At 39.9% G+C, this 17,054-nt stretch overlaps 2 protein-coding genes across 4 annotated transcripts in view; one reads left to right on the forward strand and one right to left on the reverse strand.

Moving 5' to 3' along the window:
• Window positions 1-573: 573 nt before the first annotated feature.
• coq8ab (coenzyme Q8A, genome duplicate b) lies at window positions 574-16,893 on the forward strand. 3 transcript variants are annotated; one of them, XM_050062340.1, is made up of 15 exons: window positions 574-835; window positions 1,437-1,572; window positions 3,791-4,099; window positions 4,218-4,284; window positions 7,086-7,160; window positions 8,791-8,916; window positions 11,058-11,143; window positions 11,227-11,367; window positions 11,450-11,531; window positions 11,680-11,773; window positions 13,355-13,496; window positions 13,698-13,805; window positions 13,896-13,961; window positions 14,590-14,676; window positions 16,310-16,893. In XM_050062340.1, exons 2-15 carry the CDS (start codon window positions 1,456-1,458, stop codon window positions 16,601-16,603), a joined length of 1,794 nt encoding a protein of 597 aa, XP_049918297.1. In that variant the 5' UTR covers window positions 574-835; window positions 1,437-1,455; the 3' UTR covers window positions 16,604-16,893. The 3 variants fall into 3 exon arrangements, with proteins under 3 accessions (XP_049918297.1, XP_049918298.1, XP_049918299.1); XM_050062341.1 differs by having other exon boundaries at window positions 575-835; window positions 3,794-4,099; XM_050062342.1 differs by lacking the exons at window positions 574-835; window positions 1,437-1,572 and having other exon boundaries at window positions 3,954-4,092.
• LOC126401223 (zinc transporter 2-like) overlaps window positions 14,706-17,054 on the reverse strand; it is an 11,350-nt gene continuing 9,001 nt past the window's right edge. Inside the window, exon 9 of the mRNA XM_050062343.1 lies at window positions 14,706-15,478. The gene's annotated coding sequence lies outside the window, so the exon portion shown is untranslated. The remainder of the gene's footprint in view (window positions 15,479-17,054) is intronic.

The following is a 17,054-nucleotide window of genomic DNA, read 5'->3' on the forward strand; positions in this document are numbered from 1 at the left end:
TATATCTGTCTGTCTAGGATATATGTATTTTATTTATTTTATATAATTTATTATATTTGTATATTGTATTTTATTATATGTACATAATATTTTATCATACATGTTTATTTTTTGGCTCTGTACCAAACAAGCATGTTTCCTTATGTCTAGAATATGATGTGTAGGCATCTCTGTAGCACCACAGTTCTTAATTTCAAATGGTATGTTGTGACACATTTTACATTTATCAAAAAAATGCAGCTCCTACAATTTGAATATTGCTGACCATATTCGATTTCGGTAATATTTCAATACATTGTGCTGGCCTATTTTGTTTTTCCATTTTTAGAGTTTTATTCTGAGTTTAATCATAAAGAAATATTTCTGAACAAAGGTGTTTTTAAATGCACTTTACTCTGACATTTATTTGATAACGCCTTGCATAATATTTTTAACTTTTAAGTAGTTTTGTAAAGACAAAGAATCGCCTTTACCTCAGTTATTATTTTTATGGATTTTGCTGATACACCTTGAACGCAGCATGTGGTTAGTTCGCGGGCCGCCCTTCCTGGACACGTCAGCCGTCACCAGCGTTGAGGACGCGACTGACAGTTTGTCCAGCCAGTGCGGAGGGCTGGTGACGGCCGGAGCCCGCGGCTAAACTTTGCCTCATTGGTCCGTGTTCGCCAAACTTTGTCGCGGCGTCGCCTCGTGGATAACTTGCACGTCCTTCAGCGCGCCACTCTTCCTCTTTGTTGTTGAGGTGTTTACAAGAAAGTGTTAAGTCAAGTCAAGGTGAAGAGCGGCTCGTGCTGCAGCTGCACGATGAAGGACTTTAGTTAGAAAGCTTGTGTTGGTGAGTGAAAGATTTAATGTTTCAGTGTTAAAATCATCGTAAAATCATGATTAATTTATTGTTTCATGTTGATTCAAAACTTTTCAGTGTTCATGTTTGTGTGTCTCTGCGTCTTATCGCACAGCCAGGTTATTAACCTGCACTGTATCAGAGTTTGATTAGGTTGTTTTTGTCCTGCACGCTGCAGACATGCACTCATGCTTCATGCTACACACATGGGAACACACACTGATGTTCAGACACTGATGAGACTCTGACCTGGGAGCCTGTCTGTGTTCCCACGGTTCTGTGTTCCCAAGCTCACTGTGCTCTTATCATGACTCAGTAAGGTGACCCTTTAAAGGTTTATGTTCTCAGATGTTTGGTCAATGTGTTGAAGTCACCCACCTACAGCTTACAACCCTCAGATGCATTTGAAATCCACGCCGTCAGGTTTATCTCCACAGCTGCTGAGCAGATAAAAGTTCAAACTTTATTTGAGACGTCCGCAGCTCATATCTAGAGATGCAGGACCTTGGGAACGTAGATGTGACTCCCTTCACCTCACTCCTCCATCTGACCTCTGCTCCTGAAACCACCCTGTTATTCCTGACTGTTGCAGGTCTGATACCATCGATGCCATGACAGGTGACGCAGTGGTCTGGAGGGGTCTCTCCTGGATGAAGCAGGCGGCCAGCAGAGCCCCACATGGCGGCCAGAGGCTGGTGAACTTCCATCACGCTGCCGGATCAGCCAGGGTGAGCGAGCCAGCCGCGGTTTGGCCCGTCTTGTGGCTGCAGAGCCGGATTGAGTTTCACAAACATGCAACCCAGATTCTTCCTGAGTCTGATTCTGCACCATCACCTCATCCACACCACAGCACACACACACACACGAGAGGGTTTATAGATCCTGATGAGAGCGGGAATTTATGGCAAATAAGTTAAGTTTGCCGTGTTTCCAAATGAATTTGTGGTTCTCCACTTTTCTGGCTTGTAACCCTTAAAAATAAAGGAGTGTCTTCTTGTGGTGCTCCAATTAGTGATTTTCACCTTGAAACCTTTCTGATTTGTTGAATTAAAAAAATTAACAAAGACCTGAAGGTAAAACTATCCCATATTGCACCTAAAATGGAGCAGAACAATTCCTTTTTCTCTTCTCTTACCCTATTAAGCTCAAAATCACAATTCTTAGATAAGTTTTACCTTTGGGCAAATTTTGTTTCCATTGTTTTACTGACGGACGCTCCTGAAACAGTAAAATCAAATTCTCTCCATCATATGTCAAAGTAGAGTCAGTGTTTTCCCAAATGTTGTGTAGAGTTGTCATGGCCATGTCATCAACCTACTGGAGGTGCTCAGCAGAGAGTTGTTTGTGAGACCGTGTTGACTGCCTTAAGGGCCGGGATACATGACACACATCTTTAACCACCTGGAAAACACGGGGTCAGTCACTGTGTGCTCCTCTGCTAACTTTCAAGGGCGCAGAGGCTCCTTAACTAGGCCTGTGTTATAGCCTTCTTACCAGAAATCCTGGGTTCGGAGCCCATCGTCTTCCAAGCGTTGATTTAAAGTTTGTTTTAGGCCTGAAATATTGTCTGTGGGTCAGATGTAAAGCTCTGGGTACCCCTGCACTACAGTGATCAACTTCTGCTCCGTATTTATCACAGACTGATATTTACAGAAGAGGAGAAAGACGTCTGCCAGCTGTGATTGGTTGTTTCTCGTCACATTAAATGCAGCATGTGTTGCTGCGTTGAAAAAGTTGAACGTAATATACTTCATGGAGGCTGTCGGAGCCTGAAAAACAGGCACTTGAGAACACTTCCAAGCTGCGATGGCGTGGCTCTGGCCCTGACAGGACCCGACAGGTCGGGCCGGGTTCGGATAACAAATCAGAAATTTTGCTCAGGTACAGTTCGGGTTCGGCCCACTTGACATGCTGCTGTGTTGTGCTATGGCCCATTCAAGTGCTGGAATTTGTTATTCACGTGACAGTGCCTGAATGCAACACAGACCAATAGTTACATTTCAGGCAGAGGTGGTTAAAATTCAGAGTGAACTAATGAAAATGGAGGACGCTAGATAAAACTTGCTATCAGGAAAGCTTACACATATTTACACACTGTCCATGTGTGATCACTGTAAACAGACAAGCTGTAACCATGGTAACAACAACTATGTCAGACAACAAACTGCGTCAGGCTCAGGGCGGGTTCGGACTTAAAAATCAGAAAAGAAAAAAAAAATGTGAATAAATAAATATAGTAAACTTACAAATATAAAAGTGGGATGGGAATAGAAGGGGGGTATGTATTTTAGAGTTCCCTTACTGCATTAACAAACTCATTACAGGTCTCCACCTCTTTATAAATGGTGGTGTTTGATGTCTCAGTGCATATGTGATTTGTTCCATCTCATACACTTCCTGTATTTCTTTAGTCCTGATGTTGTATGTTGGAGGTTCAGGATTCAAGTTCAAGCAGTTGAAGTAGTTTTTAAGGAACAATTCGACATTACCAGCACCACACTACATCGTTTTTGAGGCTTTTACACTTTGGTTTTTGTGCAGATTAAACAAATGAGATATGAAGTGTTAAAAGTGCAGTGTGAAGGATTTAGTGTCGTCTAGCAGTGAGGTTACAGAACTGAAACTTCTCCTGTGTGCCAAGCGTGTGGGAGAACTACTGTAGCGGAAGCAAAAATGTAAATGACCTGGTCTAGATCCAGTTTTTGATTTGCCTGTTCTGGGTTATGTAGATATAAACAGCTCATTCTAGGGTAAGGACAACTGATTTTGTTACCTTTGACAGAGCCAGGCTGTTTCCCTCTGCTTACAGTCCTTTAGCTAAGCTAAGCGAACCAGCTGCTAGCTTTGTATTTATTGGGCAGACATGAGTCAATCTATAGCTCACAGACTATTTCCCAAAATGTTGAACTATTCCTGTACTCAAATGATTCGTGTTTTGTCGTCCAGAAGACGTTCAACAAGCAACGAGAGGTCTGCGCCCACAGACCAATAGCAGTGCAGCTTCACAGATACTCCACCATGGGAGCTTGTTTCAGCACCTGCTTCATCGGCAGCGTAAACAGCGGGCAGACGACCTGCGGCGGACGGCCCAGCGCTAAACGTCTGAAGTACCACAGGGACTGGTCACGTCAGCTGTTCTGTGGACATACGAGGTTATTTAACCAGGACAACTCCACAGTGGGACGTCTGACACAGGAGGACGTCGATAAAGCGGGAACCGCCAAGAAAGCGGACAATAATCCATATAAGCAAGTGGTATTCACACTAACACTTTTATTTATCAGTGTTTGAAGAATATGGATCAACTCTGTGTTTCAGTGTCGTGGTTATTGTTCCTGCTTCACACAAGTTATATTCTTTCCTTGTGTTTCAGCTCAGTGACAGATCCAAAGAGAGGAAGGTGCCCGTCACACGGTTAGGACGGCTGATGAGTTTTGGAGGTAGGTGTGTGTACTGGTATACTGGTATACTGGTCTTGTTACAAATTAAAAATTAGATTAATATCACCATAGTTCCCATTACCAGTCAGTGTTGGATTACTGGGCAGCTGCCAGTGGCTGGTAGAGAGTGATCTAGAGTGATCTTGTGTGAATGTAAAGCAGAACATGGCTCTATATGCGTGTTTACATGCTTTTATTTTTCTGGAACTTAAAGATGCCCTGTGGAGTTTTCGCATCAGAAAAACAAACTTTAAGTCTACAGTCAGTGTTTCCGACTAAAAACACATTGTGTGTGTGTGTGTGTGTGTGTGTGTGTGTGTGTGTGTGTGTGTGTGTGTGTGTGTGTCTATCCTTGAGGTTCAACAAATGTGTTGAAATAATTTCCTTCCTTAAAAAGCACTTGCAAAGCAGATTTTTTTTTTTTCCGAACAGTTTGAACCAGCAGTGTTTACATTGCTGCTTTTGCTGGTGCATCACTGCATTTCTTTGGTGCATTACCGCCGCCTGTAGATCAGAGTGGAAGCATATGAAGCCATCAGCAGGAATGTGTGTCATGTCAGTCACGTGCACAAAAACAAATAAAACACCAAGTACAGTAATTTCCAGCACAGAGCTTTTATCTTGAAGTGCCGTGTTCTGCTGTAGAGTGAGTGACTAACAGACAGCTACTAGCTCAACAATATGCTAAATGCAAGTATGATGCTGAATGTATTAAACTGTGGGAACTAATGACTAAGGAGAAATCTGGACCAGTTGGGAACCACTGCCTTAAAGGGTAACTAGCATTTTTCAACCTGGACCCTGTTTTCCCATGTTTTTGTGTCTAAGTTACTGATGGGAACAACAGTTTTTGAAACTGGTCCAGTATTGAGTGAGGCGAAACAGGCTGCAGTGTAATCCCTGCCGCCAATTGAGCACTTTCAATATGTGTCTAATAAAAGTGCTTGTTTTTTCCACTGAGTGTCTGACAGCATTATGGAAAGGATCCATACAGAGACAGACCTTTTTGTTAAAGTGTAAGATCCTTTTTGTTTAACCAGAAATCACTATCGCCAAATGAACCAGACTCCCTTTAAACAAACAGTGATTTTATCATCACTAAACACACTTCATTTAAAGATGACAGAAGCAAAATGAAACTCCCAAAAGCTGTCTTGGTTCATCTTTCCACTGTTCCAACAATCACCAACTCTGGTTTGGTTGAATTAAACCCTTAATTCATCCAGTTAGATGTGAAAATATTGTGGCTCTATACACGCTAAAATTACTCATTATTTAAATGGAGTCTGGTGGGTTTGGTGATGGCAATTTCAGGCCTGTTTCTGTTTTTCCTACAGAGACAGTCCTTTTAAGAGAAAGGACTGTCTCTGTAGGGATCCTTTCCATAATGTTGTCAGGCTGTTGGTGGCAAAAATAAGCACATTCAGGAGACGTAAATTGACGGTGCTCAATTTCCTGCAGGGGTTACTGTACATTGCAGCCAGTTTTGCTGCTGCAGGCTGCAGCGCTGTTGTGCAACACTGGACCAGTTTAAAAAATTGTTGTTTTCCAAAAACCTGGGAAAACACGGCCCAGGTTGGAAAATACCAAAGTTATCTCTTCACACTACTAAGGGTCAGAGAGTCCACAGGATACCTTTAATTCACTTTTTTAAGAATAAAAGTATAGTTTTAAAAGTTCAAAATTAGTCTTCTGTATGTTAGAGTTGAAGCCATTAGTCATGTAGTTGATCAATTGAAAATTTATCTGCAACAATTTCAAGTCTTTTTTAAGCAAAATTCCCAAATTAATTGGTTTCAGATTTTTATAGTTGTTTAATTTTGTTTTTCTAACATTTTATAGACTAAACAATTACTTGAATAAATATTACAAATTATTAAAAAATATATTTTTTAGTATTTTTAAAAAAAAAAAAAAAAATAAAATATATTTTTAAATAATCATTCTTAATTGTCTTTTGTGTGTGTTTGTTAACTAGCATAATGTTGTAGTCACTCATTTGTTTGAGTTATATTTATTTATTTATTTATTTTTTCCACTGTACAAAAAGAACTAGCAGCTGTTTTTCATACACGACTTGTGTAAACAAGTTGTGCAAATGACATTGGCAGTGCTGGCAGTTTCTCCCGAGCAGCAAAGGCTCATGGGAGATAAACAAGGCACTCTGCAAGATCTCGACATGGCAGAGTTTATGTGCTTTGATATTAAGTGCTACTAATGACACAAATATAATTTTATCCTCTTAAAACTACTTTTACAAGCCGAGTTTTTTTTATGTGTAGTGAAGTGTTTGAGATCAAGATTTAATTTTGGATTGAGTAGAGAGGGTTTTGCATTGATGACCTCGGTCACCAGTTTTGGAGAGCTGGGGTCGGATTGTGGGAAGTGCCAACGAGCTCCTTCACAGGACTGAAATTACAGAGTGTCAATAGCTGGGAAAATGTGTCTGGGATTTGCCAGAGAATCCAACTGATAAAAAACATGCTATCATCAAAGGGCAGCACACTTAGAGTAGTATCAGTCGTTTCCTCCCCGTCTTTCTTGGCTGTAAATGATCCCTGAACTCTCAAAGGTTCTGACGGAGCGTTGTTTTGATAAATCAGACCCGCCTCTGCTCACTGATTGCTGTTATCACGTCCTTTTTTTGTTACTGCTGATATCAGATGCAGAGTAGGACATTGGTAAAGGTAACTGTGGGTATTCATTAGAAAAAAACAGTTGCCAGGTTGAAAATGTTAACTTCACTTTAAACAGTTCCCGTCAACTAAACAAAGTTTGTTTTTGTTTTTTGTTTTTTGCAGGTCTGGCGTTTGGACTCGGCATTGGGGCACTCGCTCAAGTGGCGAAGAAGAGCTTCAAACCCCAACAACAGCAAGGTGATAAGAGGAAATTGTTTTATCTGTGTCTGGAGGAGTTTTATGTGTTTTAATGATCATATTATCACTATAAAGACAAACATGGTCTCTCTTCATGTTGACGCTGTAGTCACTACCGTGCATATCATTTAAATGAGAGGACAGAATTAGCTTATATGTTGTGATCATTGATATCATTGATATGGTGTGTAGTGCAGCATGGAAATATAAAAGATATATATATGGTTTTGTCTGCTACAAAAAATGTATCATAAAATGCCATAAAAACAGTAGTATGTAATTATAGTATAGTATGTCATACTTCTTTGTAAAAAAAAAGTCAGTATAATGTCATAAAATGTTTTTAAAAAGTCATCCTACTATTAAATGGAGAAACCTCTGTCCCTCCCTCCTTCTGTCATCGTCCGTTTTCCTCCTCACTGCTTTGACCTATTTCTCTGAACTTGCACATAGGCTTTTATCTTGGTCATGTGCAGACAGCCACAATGCCGTTTTTGCATTTTACCCACATTTCTACTGTTTATATTTGCGTTTCCACTACCCATTCATACTGTGAGCACCATTAGCAGCGCGAGCTGCGCATGCGCAGAGACCGCTTGGGACATGCAATTAAAAGCACCAACACTTGCTGAAGACTAAGGTAATTATTTTACTGAACGAACGCGCGTCTGTGTCTGTGTGCGCAAGCCAGCCATTACGTATTTTCACTTTACTTTAACTTTAATTCTTTCTCCGTGTTGCGTGTGTATATGTGTGTTCCTGTGTGCCCGCACACGCGCATGCCTCCGTGCCGCCAGCCAAAACTATGCTCCATGTATTTTGCCATAAAGCATGTTTCTAAATACAGTGTGCATTGTTTGTCTTACATTAATATTTATTACACAGTGCATTTACAGTGCTCTGATTTTGCATCTCCTCTAATATACTGTTTTTGATTTCTTATTCCTCTATACATAACACATCCCCGGGTATGGACTAGTAATTTAGTATGATTTTAAAAAAAAAAGTTTAAAAACTTTAAAAAGTAATCGTATGTCATAAAAATGTTTTTAAAAAAAATCAATTCAATTTTATTTATAAAGCCCAATNGTGTGAAGGGGGGAGAGAGGGGGGACTGGACTGGAACCCGGGCCGCTGCAGCAACAGCCTTGTTCATGGGGCGCCTGCTCTATCCACTAAGCCACCGACGCCCCGAAAGTATATATTAATATCTGATATGTGACAATAATCATATGTGTATAAGAACAGTAGAAGTATGACTAATGATCACAGCAGCAGGAGGCATCTGACAGGACCACAGCAGTAGCACAACCACACATGTCACACTATCCAGGCATCGCTGCCTTTATTATAAAAAAATAAAAAAGTCATAGTATGTCATAATTTTATTTTATTTATTTTTTTAAAGTCATAGTAAAGTATCAAAAAAAGTTATAGTATGTCATAAAATTTGTTTAAAAAAAAATCTAACTGACAAATGTTCCTGTGTTCATAGATAGTGGTGAACATAATATCATTACTACTAGACTTAGGAACTACAGTAGATAAATATGAAAAATGTAACCAGTAACAATCTTATGTGTAGCTAAAATACAACATCACCTGTACTTAACAATGTGTGTGTTTTTAGGTAATAAAAAAGCCATACTGGACTCGAGTGCCTTCCTCTCTGAAGCCAACGCTCAAAGAATCGTGCGGACTCTTTGCAAAGTTCGAGGTGCTGCTCTGAAAATTGGACAGATGCTCAGTATTCAAGGTGAGGTGTCACATATAAAGAAACTGATCTTCAGTGACTCAGTACGAACTGATACTACACCTCACACACATTCTGTGAAGGCACGTTATTGACAGTAAATGTATCAGTGTGAACACAAAGGTTCAGCTTTCACCAAACACAGACAGTAAACTGGTGCTGCAGCGTCCCAACAAGACCTCATACTTCTGATTCAGACTCATTGGCAAACACACAAGATCCCTTCACCAGCAGCAAAATGTCATCACCTAAAATAAACCCGAGGCCAGCTGAGCACAATAAGTGCCATTCCAGTTGGTTATAGTTGGCATCCACGGCTCAGCTGACACTCAAAACAGCGTGTTACAGTACAGTGTTGTCATGCTCTTAGATATACACAGCCCCAGTCTGTGCCTCGTGTGTTATCATTACAGTCGAGTCACCAGGTGGAAAATGTATTTACTCAAGTCACACTGAGATTAAATCTTTCTCAAGACCGACCAGGTCATTAGGGCAGCATGAACACCGCTACAACAGATAAATACAACTGTCACACACCACAAATTAGCAAGCATAACATCCAGTTAAAATGAAATACAAAACAACAGTTACATTACATGAACAGGTTCTCTAATTAACCAGAGTGCTTTCTTCTCCATCATTATCCAGCTCCAACAATTTCAGGTCCCTCTGTACTTTATTCCAGGAATAAGAAGCAGCATATTCACAAGGTTTTTTTTACTAGTTTTGTTTGAATCTTGGGCCCCAACCTCTGGACAATATTGTCATAGTGCATGTATGTACACTGAAAAAGAGGAACCAGCCCGAGGAGAGATCTATGTATAAGAACCAACCAATGCAGAAGTCTACGGACGTACATAGATGGCCATTTAGCAGCAGGATACAGTAAACAGTGGTGTACGCAGTTTCCACAGCCAGCAATAAAATGTAAAGTAGATTGTTATACAGTATCAGACTTCTTCAGGTAGTGGTCAGGTGCATTCATAAAGGGCAGATCACTGTAGTCTAATATAGGTAAAAGAAGAAAAATGCAGAGATTAAATGTGTCCTTTCCGAGAGGGAGAAACAGAATTTATTAATGAAAATGAAACCTAATTTAAGTTTTAGCTCAGAAACAAGGTTTTCACTGTGGTTTCAATGGCAAGTTTTGATTAATTATAATGCCTAAATATTCACATTGTGATCATTTCAATTTTAGGATTTTAGGAAGATTAGATGTTAACTTTTTGCTATTTGAAATTAGCGTGAATTTGGATCTGTCCACTGATCACCAGCTTGAGTTACGTTAAATGACACTGACTGCAGAAAGTCAGGAGTCTGTACTACTGACGGGGATGTGCATTAGATAACTATGTAATACATCGAGGTTTTAAAGGTCCAGCGTGTAAGGTTTAGGGGGATGTAGTGGCATCTAGTGGTGAAGATTACAGAATCCAACCACCTGAAAACCTGTTGAGCAGGTTTTTACCTGGAGCCGAATTATCTGCAGAGGTCTCTTCCTCTCCAAAACAAACACAACAGGTGATTTAAAACTGGTAAAAACACTGAATCAAGCAGTTTTATGATACAAATCAGTGTCTCTCCAATGCTGTTTGGCATGTTGGGAGACTGGCGGCTCACCCACCACGTGCTAATGTGTGCTCACCTTTTATCTCTGATAACTTTACATCCAGATGTTCATGAGATTTTTGTATTTGTGGAGGTCTTTACTCTCCAAAACAAACCAACCAGGTGATTTAAACCGGTAAAAACACAGAATAAAGAATTTTTACATTGAAAATCAGTGTTTTTCTGATGTTGCTCACCGCACACATTGGCTTCTTACTATGGTGGCCATGTTAAAATGTCGAAGGCTCTATCTGGAGCCAGTGTTTGGTTTGTCCATTCTGGGCTACTGTAGACACATGGTGGTGAACATACTGATCTCCATAAACAAGGACCTGCCTTCTATGTAGATATAACTGCACTTTCTAAGGTAACAAAAACACGACAATTCTTATTTTCAAGTGATGATACACTAAAGAAAACATACTTACTATATTGTATTCCATTTCTGCCAGTATGTCCCCCTAAACCCTACAGTCTGGACCTTTAAACATTCATGCATAACAGTTTACTAACTCTGTTCTCTTCTCTCCTCTCAGATGACGCCTTTATTAACCCCCAGTTGGCCAAAATCTTCGACCGTGTTCGACAGAGTGCAGACTTCATGCCCCCGAAACAGATGATGGTACAGTATGAAGAGGCACAGCGAACATCACACACTCATTAATCTTTTGTTCATAGCTGAGTCAGTTTGTCTCTGTTCTGCAGAAAACCCTCAACGGTGACCTCGGCCCAAACTGGAGAGACAAGCTGGAGTACTTTGAGGAGAAGCCGTTTGCCGCGGCGTCTATCGGTCAGGTGCATCTAGCGAGGCTGAAGGACGGCAGAGAGGTCGCCATGAAGATTCAGGTGAGAGGAGAGAAAACACAGAAGTCAACTATTACAAAATATAGCCCTTAAAAAAATCTCACTATCACACCTGTTGTTTCAGTACCCCGGAGTCGCCAAGAGTATCGACAGCGACGTGCGTAATATCATGACCGCTCTGAGTTTAAGCAACGCGCTGCCTGAAGGTAACATTGTCTGAGAGCTTTTTATCTTCTCTGTGATAACAGCTGCTTTTGTCTGATGTTTGTAACCTCTGATATTGTCAACATACTCTCCGACAGAAGCTTGAATGTCATGAGTTTCAGCTTTTTTAACATTTGCCTTCTTTCACAGGTCTGTTTCCTGAGCACATGATCGAGGTCATGAACCGTGAGCTGGCGTTGGAGTGTGATTACATAAGAGAGGCCAAGTGTGCCAAAAAATTTCAGTAAGTTGTTCACACTTGTTCCCGCCACACAGACCGACTCTGGGATACATGTCAGTGTGTTAGTCAGAGTCTGCACGGCGTGGATCCTCACTGTGTGTCAGCGGCTTACAACCTTTTTTTAAATCTGCTTTAAACAGTATGAGTAGTTATGAGTAGTTAAGAATCTTAATAATAATAATAATAAATACTTTGTAGAGCTGAATGTTCAGTTTAACTAATGTTAGGATGTTTGAACCACAGAAACGTTCAGGAGAAGGTGGAAGCTGCTAAAACTTGCAAAGAAAGACTTAGTCAGCAGGAAAGGGCGTGATAGTTTGAGAATCTCTGGGTGCGTTGTCTTGCTTTGGTCTGAATCAGGGACTAATTTTGTTCCAAAGTTGTATAATTGCCTAGAGTTGGTTCGTGTTCTCACGGCAGCATTTACAAGCGGACCAGATCAAATGCCTTGTGTGAGACAGCTGCTCTTGATTGGTCAGAATTTCCATGTGGGAAAAATCCAGGAAGTAAAGCAAACGTTGAAGAAGAGTACACTTGCAAGATAAATGTGACACTTTCTAATGTCACAATGGAGGGACAACTACGCAGGTTGATTTTAGCGCTGCTCATCGTGGACTATATTGCTGTCATTGTTCATTTTAGTCAAACCATACAGTTTGAAAACGAGGCGCGGCTCCAACTAGAAAACAATGTTTTGATGCATTGGATGTGCTGAATGTGCATATTAAGGCAGTACAGGAGGAGGTGCACATTAATAATCCTCCAGGACTGTAACATGCTCATGTTTAACCCAAACAATGTGTCATGTGACTGCAGGTGGTTCAGATCCAGGTCGGAACACGTTCTCACCACAAATGAACCGCACCAGAGTTCATTTGTAACCAGACCAAGACCACCTCTTCAAGAAGGTCTCGGTCTGGTTGTTTTGGTGCACACCTGAGTGTGATTGCTGTGTGAGCTGTATGAGCTGGCTCCCTTGTCTTGGAATGACGACCACACTATGCCCCCATCTATCTCCAGGTCCCTACTTAGTGAATTACCTCCTAAAAAATAAGTATACACATGCAGTTCTTAAACTAAAGGAGCAGTTTGACATTTCAGCAAACGTGCTTATTTGCTTAATGCAAAGAGTTTGATGAGAAGATTGATTGACACATGTCTGTGCAGTAGATATAAAGCTACAACCAGCAGCTGGTTAACTTAGCTTAGCATAAACACTGGAAACAGGTGGAAATAGCTAGCCCCGCTCTGTCCAAAGCTAACAAAAACTGCCTACCAACACTTTATAAAACCTCACTAGTGAGCTTTAGAGGTGCTGGTAGATAAACTTTGTTGCCTTTAGATGGACCCATGCTAGCTGTTTCCCACTGTTTCCAGTCTTGATGCTAAGCTAAGCTAACCAGCTCCTAGCTGTAGCTTTAAATTTACTGCACAGACATGAGAGTAGTATCAATTTTCTCTTCCAACTCTCCAAAGAAAAATAGCACATACTCTTATTTCCCGAAATGTTAAAAACATTCCTTAAAAGAGGAAAGTTTATACTTCAGCTGTCAGGGTAATGATGTCTGTTTTCCTGTTCTCCAGAGAGCTGCTGAAAGATCACCCATTCTTCACTGTGCCAGATGTCATTGACGAGCTGAGCAGCCCGCATGTCATCACCGCAGCGCTGGTCCCCGGCTTCCCCCTGGACAAGGCCACCGCTCTCCCCCAGGAGCTCAGGAATGAGGTAGGACCGCCCTGAACTCTGTACAGCTTACTGTACAAATTACATCTGTGCTCTGCCAAGACATCTGTGGCTTTGGTTCAAGTTCAAAGTGGCGTGCCAAATGCAGAAACATGCCATCTTTTAAAACCACTGAGGCATGTCAGCTCAATCATACTGTTTATATAGAGCACAGTTTTCTTTCTCCTCCTTTGCGTCTTATAGATTTGTGAGCAGATCTTGATTTTGTGCCTGAGGGAGCTGTTTGAGTTCAGATTCATGCAGACTGATCCAAACTGGTCCAACTTCTTCTTCGATCCACAAACTCACAAGGTCAGTTTGTCTCAATCCTTTCATTTAATATTCACACTGTTAGTACTTGTCATATTTCCCCCCCTTTATTTTTACGTTCCATGTCTTCAGGTTGCGCTGTTGGATTTTGGAGCCACTCGTGGATTTGATAAGAGTTTCACTGACACCTACATTGAGGTGAGAAGCCAGAAAAAAATACATTTACAGTACAAATCATGTAACTGTAAACTTGCTGTCATGCCCACCACAGAAAGCCCACCTCTCAAATCATCTGATTGGACGATGGGGAAAAAGAGATGGTGGTGCGCTTTTCCACTTTGAGTGAAAACAAATACAAATACCTCGAACAAAAAGCTTCATTCTCATTAAAAACAATTACAAAATGTCACCTCCAGCTGCTAAGACGCTTCCTGTGTGATCAAGGCGTCACAGATTTCTTGTTAGAATGACATACAGATATATCTAAGACACTTTTCTTGTTACAACACGATATAAATCCAGTCAGTGCCTAAAAAGAGAGCATTGCAGTCTAAAATGACAATAACTGGTTAATACTAGTTTCATTTCATGTTTGCGATAAGACCCGTCCACCAACATACAGTGTTGTCGCAACAAGAGAAGTTTCTTATAAAAACAGCATAATGTGGTGTGAAGTTATAACAAGAAAAACTGGTTTGGTTTGAAATGATTCAGATGTTTAATAGAAATCCATAACAAGCTTTATTTTCAAGCAGGCAAACATTTCATTACATGAGGACTGATTTATTTATTTTTTAAAATAACTTTCACTTCCATTTCTCATCAGATTATTAATGCAGCTGCAAACAGGGACAGAGAAGGCATCCTGAAGAAATCCAGAGACATGAAGTTCCTCACGGGATACGAGTCAAAAGTAAGAAACATTCTCACCATCAACCACAACAGTGTGTAATCAGTGACATGTAGTTACAGAGCATCTGTTAAGAGTCATTTTAATCCTGAGAATACCTGATAAAAACCACAAAAACCTTCTGCAAAGACGTCACCTCTTTAAACTCAATGGTGGAAAAAGTAACAATACCACAGTGTAAAAATACTTTGTTCCAAGTAAACGTCTTGTATTCAAAATTCTACTGGAGTAAAAGTATTATAGATAAGTATGCACACACAAGTTATCTGTTGCGCCAAGATAAAATATCTTTTGCCAGGATTTCAGAGGCTCTTGTTAGTTTAGCTGCAGGGAAGTTTAAAGCTTTATCATTTTATATATTCTATCTATAAGTACATGACCTTGTGTAAACTCCAAACTGAGTACATCTAATCAGCGACAAAACTGAAAGCACCTGTGAGGGGTATATGTGGACTTTAATCTTTGAGTTGACAACTGTGTTGTAATTTTAAAAGTACAATATTTCCTCTGAAATGTTACAGTAGTAGCATAAAGTAGCGTAAATTGGATATACTTATTTAAAGTACCTGTTGAATCTGTTTGGAAAAACCTGCACTTTATAACCCACTGTCCAAAAATGAAATAACATTTAATCATAAATGTATTCTGTTTACAAACTTATGAACCAAAGATTAGCAACAAACAACTATTAAAACATTAATCATCATTTAATAACTCATGTGGCATTAACTCTTGTGATCTCTATTGACCTCCACTGGTGACCTGGACGAACTGCAACAACAGTAACCGCACAGGACCCTCACGTCTAAAAAGAAACAACAGAAATATTTAGTGCACAGGTGAATTTATCAGTAATCACGCTAAATAGTGTTATAATAACGCTTCTTTGTAATTTGACATTTACTTAAAGGTGTCATAAAAAAGGAATAGTATAATATAGCATTAAAAAAATCATAAGTCAATATGTTGTAAAAGTCACTAAAACATAGCATGTCATAGTAGAGTATGTCAAAAGTTATTAAAACATAGTATGTGAAAAAGTTCTGAAGTCATTAAAAAACGTAATGGTATATAGTATGCCAAAAAAATTCAAAGATGTCACAGTGTAGTGTGTCGGAAGAAATTCATAAAAAAAAAACATCATGGTATAATATGTTGGGAAAAAGTCATAGTATAGTATTTAAGAAAAACAAAACTCATAGCACGTCCTAAAAAAATCTACAGAAGACATTACAGTATGTTCAAAACGAGTCATAGTATGTCCTAAAAAGTCTACAAGAAAAACTTCAGTGTACTATGTTGTTTAACAGAAGCCTAAAAAATCTACAAAAACAAAGTCATACTAGCATGTCCTGAAACGTCACAGAATATTCATGGTATAGTAAGTTGTTAACAGTCAGTGTGATGCCATTAAAAAAATATTGCATTGGATGACAAAACAGAATAGTTTGTTGTAATGAAGTCATCTCAAAAAGTCATAGTATAGTATGTCATGAACAATGTAAAAAATATATGTACTGTAACTTTCTGCTCTGAAACTGTCACATTTGTGCTCACTGATCCTGAGTTTAAAAATTTTGGGTCGTCCAATTTTGCTATGAGGCCTGTTAACTAAAAGGCTGTGCTCTGTTTTCAGTCGATGGAGAATGCCCATGTGGATGCAGTGATGATCCTTGGTGAGGCCTTCTCCTCTGAGGAGCCCTTTGACTTTGGAACTCAGAGCACAACTGAGCGTATTCACAGCCTCATCCCTGTGATGCTAAGGGAGCGACTCACGCCGCCTCCCGAAGAGACATACTCCCTCCACCGCAAGATGGGCGGCTCCTTCCTCATCTGCTCCAAACTCAAAGCTAAAATAGCCTGCAAGAACATGTTCCAGGAAGCGTATCAAAACTACTGGAAAGACGGGCACCCTGAGCCGACAAACTAGCTGCAGACTGGTCTGTTTGTGATATGTTGAACAATTTAACTCACACATTCTGAATATTTTCTTTGTGCAACCTGGGCCAGATAACGTCCATGTGAATCATGTCTGCGTGCTTCATATTCCATTACTCACTGACCAGGACTACCATCCAGTCTAACATTGCTGTTTAAAGTAATGTTTGAAGATCTTCTGTATGTATTGTTTGAATGAATTTGTTGTGTACAAGGTCAATTGTGTGTCAGTATGTTTGTATTTCATTTGACTGTCAGTTGAAATAAATTTACTGAAGTGGAAACAAATCAGCATCAAAGATCTGTACATTGCAAGCTACGAAGATGAACCTCAACCAACTGAAATAGTATGTCATATCATGAAAAAAGTCATAGTATAGCATGTCATCCAAAACCATGAAAAAAGTCATAGTATAGCATGTCATCCAAAACCATGAAAAAAA

This window comes from Epinephelus moara, chromosome 14 (genome assembly GCF_006386435.1).
Source record: "Epinephelus moara isolate mb chromosome 14, YSFRI_EMoa_1.0, whole genome shotgun sequence".
NCBI lineage: Eukaryota > Metazoa > Chordata > Actinopteri > Perciformes > Serranidae > Epinephelus > Epinephelus moara.

Bases quoted from the DNA above. Each gene is read 5' to 3' on its own strand.
- coq8ab (XM_050062340.1), top strand. From the start codon at position 1,456: ATGACAGGTGACGCAGTGGTCTGGAGGGGTCTCTCCTGGATGAAGCAG. The intron at 11,368-11,449 runs GTGAGAGGAGAG...CTGTTGTTTCAG, and splicing joins AGGTCGCCATGAAGATTCAG to TACCCCGGAGTCGCCAAGAG. The intron at 14,677-16,309 runs GTAAGAAACATT...CTCTGTTTTCAG, and splicing joins TCACGGGATACGAGTCAAAA to TCGATGGAGAATGCCCATGT.